Here is a 3,247-nt window from a genome sequence, read left to right on the forward strand (position 1 = left end):
ATGAAATAAACTATTAAGATGTTAAGGTTAATTTTCATATGTAATATAATCATATGATTTATGAATCATCTACAAAGTCAGTTTCATGTCATTTTACTGTCAGAGACGTTAGAAAATTGCACTGCCAGTTTAATATAGACTGTTATAGTCAGGACACAGAGTGATACAACATTGTCAACTTTTCCCAGCAAAATATCACACATAAACAAATATTTGAATTAATTTGCTATTGCAATTTTCATATATAGTATATTGTGGGTAAAATATATTTGAAAGTAATTTTCATTGATATCGTGCTAACTCATACCCCCCCCCCCCTTTTTCTGTATTGTGAGATACATTCTTAATAGGTTTATGTTTATATAAATATTGTGATTTATGGCATTATGTTGTGCAATATTAGGTTAGCTCTGGCTGCTGGGCTTGTGATAACTTTCAATAAGATTGAAAAATCTTATTACAGATTTTAATAAAGAGTGTAGGTGGTAGATAATCTGTTCAAAAGCACACAAGAAAACAAGCTATCATACACTGTGTTGGTACAGACATCCCTATGTACTGTAATAGTGTATAATTTTTTGTGTGGTTTATAACCTGTTATTCATCAGGTTGTGATAATTATATGAATCCCATTAAATGTAACATATCAATGCACTACTCAAGGCAATCTTTGAGGATGTTACATTTGATATCAACTAAGTAACGTCATTATCATATGTCACGGGCCTTTCTGTAACACGTGTCTGATGAGCGACAGTTTTGTCAGGACAACCTGTTCTCATATTTACACCAGTGTGTGTACCTACCTACCTTCCACCCACCCTCTTTTATGAACTCAAAGTAATCATTGCTTTGGTTAACTAAACATTATCCTGATGCCATCAAGTGGTGAAAACCACCCTCACTTCCTTTTTTTTCTGTTGCTATTAATTTGAAGGTGTGGAAATGTTTGTATGGCAAGGGAATTTCCAAGATGTGGGTATATTCCTTTGACCTGTAGAAAAAGAATGATTTGTTTTAAATATCTTCACAGGTGCAACATTCAAATGCCAAAAATGCTGTTCTCTTTGAGGCCATCAGCATAATCATTCACTCAGACAGGTGAGTCTCCTTTTACTTTTGCTGTTATCATTATCATTATAATTACTTTTTTAAACAAATGTTGATGTGTATTTTGCTCTAAGGAACTTGAAATATATGGTATAATTGACAGATTTTGCTGTGCTGTCACTTTTGAAGACTATTTTGTAATGATTAAGATAAGTTGAAATTGAAATTAGTTCATTCTAAGTAGAAAATAAAGTTTCAACTCGTGATGGATAACTTTGATAGTGTTACTAATTTGTCAAAGGTGACCCAAACATGTGAATGTAGAGTTAAACAGAATACTTATAAATTTCTAGTGAGCCAAACCTGCTAGTGAGGGGCTGCAACCAACTGGGACAATTCCTCTCTCACCGTGAGACCAACCTTCGGTATCTGGCCTTGGAAACCATGTGTCTCTTGGCCACCTCTGAGTTCTCCCATGAGGCTGTCAAGAAGCACCAAGAAACTGTCATTAATGCACTAAAGGTAAATTATCCACAACAGAGAGCATATTTTCTTTCTTTCTCCCACTCATAAAGCACACCAATTTAATTAGTTTTATCATAGAATTGGTGTTTGAATTTCATGTTGCCATATGTTCTAGAAGGCCTGGAGTAATATGGGCTCATGTGTATAACAACCAAGGATTTTTTGTTGGATCATCAAAGAAGTAATTGGTTTTGTATTCATTTATGTTAGATCCAGCCATCTTATAAAATCAGTTTGTCAGTTATTTGTTATTTATCTTAATGCTGCTTTTTTTAATAAGGACCATGACCTCATATAAGTTTATTTCAGAATATGTTTTGAAATTATTTCCTTGTTAATTTGCAGACTGAGCGTGATGTGAGCGTGCGACAGAGAGCTGTTGACCTCCTTTATGCCATGTGTGATCGCAGCAATGCTGAAGAAATCGTACAGGAGATGTTGAATTATTTGGAGACAGCTGACTACTCTATCCGAGAGGAAATGGTGAGAGCTTGGTCTGATTGAGGAAAATGTAGTCGAAATTTTCTAAGAACATCAGGAATTTTAGAATGATTTTGGAGAATTGGAGAAAATGGAATTGGAGAAAAAAAAAGTTGTGGTTACATAGAGCAGTGAATGTTAAAATTATTTATTTACTCTTTTTCAGGTACTGAAAGTGGCCATCCTGGCAGAGAAATATGCTCAGGACTACACGTGGTATGTGGATGTGATCTTAAACCTCATCCGAATTGCCGGAGATTATGTTTCTGAAGAGGTTTGGTACCGTGTTATACAGATTGTAGTCAACAGAGAGGACGTTCAGGGTTATGCTGCAAAAACTGTCTTTGAGGTAAACTTTTATTATTGATTGGAAATAAAAAGAGATAGAATAGTTTTTAAGCTGAATGCTTTTTCATATTGATAAAACCCTTGTGGAAATAGTCTTTAGTTGGAACTTGTGTTGTTAGGAACTTATCTGAGCTGCTATTGCTATTGTTGCAGCTGTGTATTATTGCCAATTTGCTCCTAAAACACTCGATCTTGTTCTAATTTTAACTTTCTTTCCCAAAGGCATTACAAGCCCCAGCTTGTCACGAGAATATGGTGAAGGTTGGTGGTTACATCTTGGGTGAGTTTGGCAACTTGATTGCAGGAGACTCCAGATCAGCACCAGCAGTACAGTTCCAGCTTTTGCATTCAAAGGTAAGAAACTGTATAGAAGGTAATCTTAGAAAAGAATATGAACATATTAATGGGTTGGTTGTATATATCAGATTTTGTGAGATTTATTGTACTTAATCAACCATTTCTCCCTCCAGTACCATCTCTGCTCCCCTGGGACACGTGCACTCCTCCTCACCACCTACATCAAGTTCATTAACCTGTTCCCAGAGATCAAGACACAGATACAAGATGTCCTGAAGTCGAACTCCAACCTCCGCTCCTCTGATGCAGAGTTGCAGCAGAGGGCTTCGGAGTACCTGCACTTGTCAGTCATTACCACCACTGATGTTCTGGTGAGGATGCCACATTTTTATTCATGCACTTATTTTTGGTTAGGATTATGATGTTTCCTTATCTTTTCAAATACTTTTTCATTATTTGTCTATTATTTTATGCACCCATCTTGGATTGCCTCTTAATTAATTATGTTTTGTTCAACTTTTAATTGTGTTATGACATCCTCCAATAC

General features: G+C 35.7%; 1 protein-coding gene across 1 annotated transcript in view; it reads left to right on the plus strand.

Annotated features, from left to right (window-relative positions):
- LOC119591885 (AP-2 complex subunit alpha-like) overlaps nt 1-3,247 on the plus strand; it is a gene marked incomplete in the record, with an annotated part of 45,360 nt that overhangs the window by 30,049 nt on the left and 12,064 nt on the right. Inside the window, 6 exon segments of the mRNA XM_037940628.1 lie at nt 1,034-1,101; nt 1,404-1,572; nt 1,921-2,058; nt 2,222-2,404; nt 2,626-2,757; nt 2,874-3,071. Of these exon segments, the coding sequence (XP_037796556.1) occupies nt 1,034-1,101; nt 1,404-1,572; nt 1,921-2,058; nt 2,222-2,404; nt 2,626-2,757; nt 2,874-3,071 (888 nt within the window).

This window comes from Penaeus monodon, chromosome 29 (genome assembly GCF_015228065.2).
Source record: "Penaeus monodon isolate SGIC_2016 chromosome 29, NSTDA_Pmon_1, whole genome shotgun sequence".
NCBI classification, from domain to species: Eukaryota; Metazoa; Arthropoda; class Malacostraca; order Decapoda; family Penaeidae; genus Penaeus; species Penaeus monodon.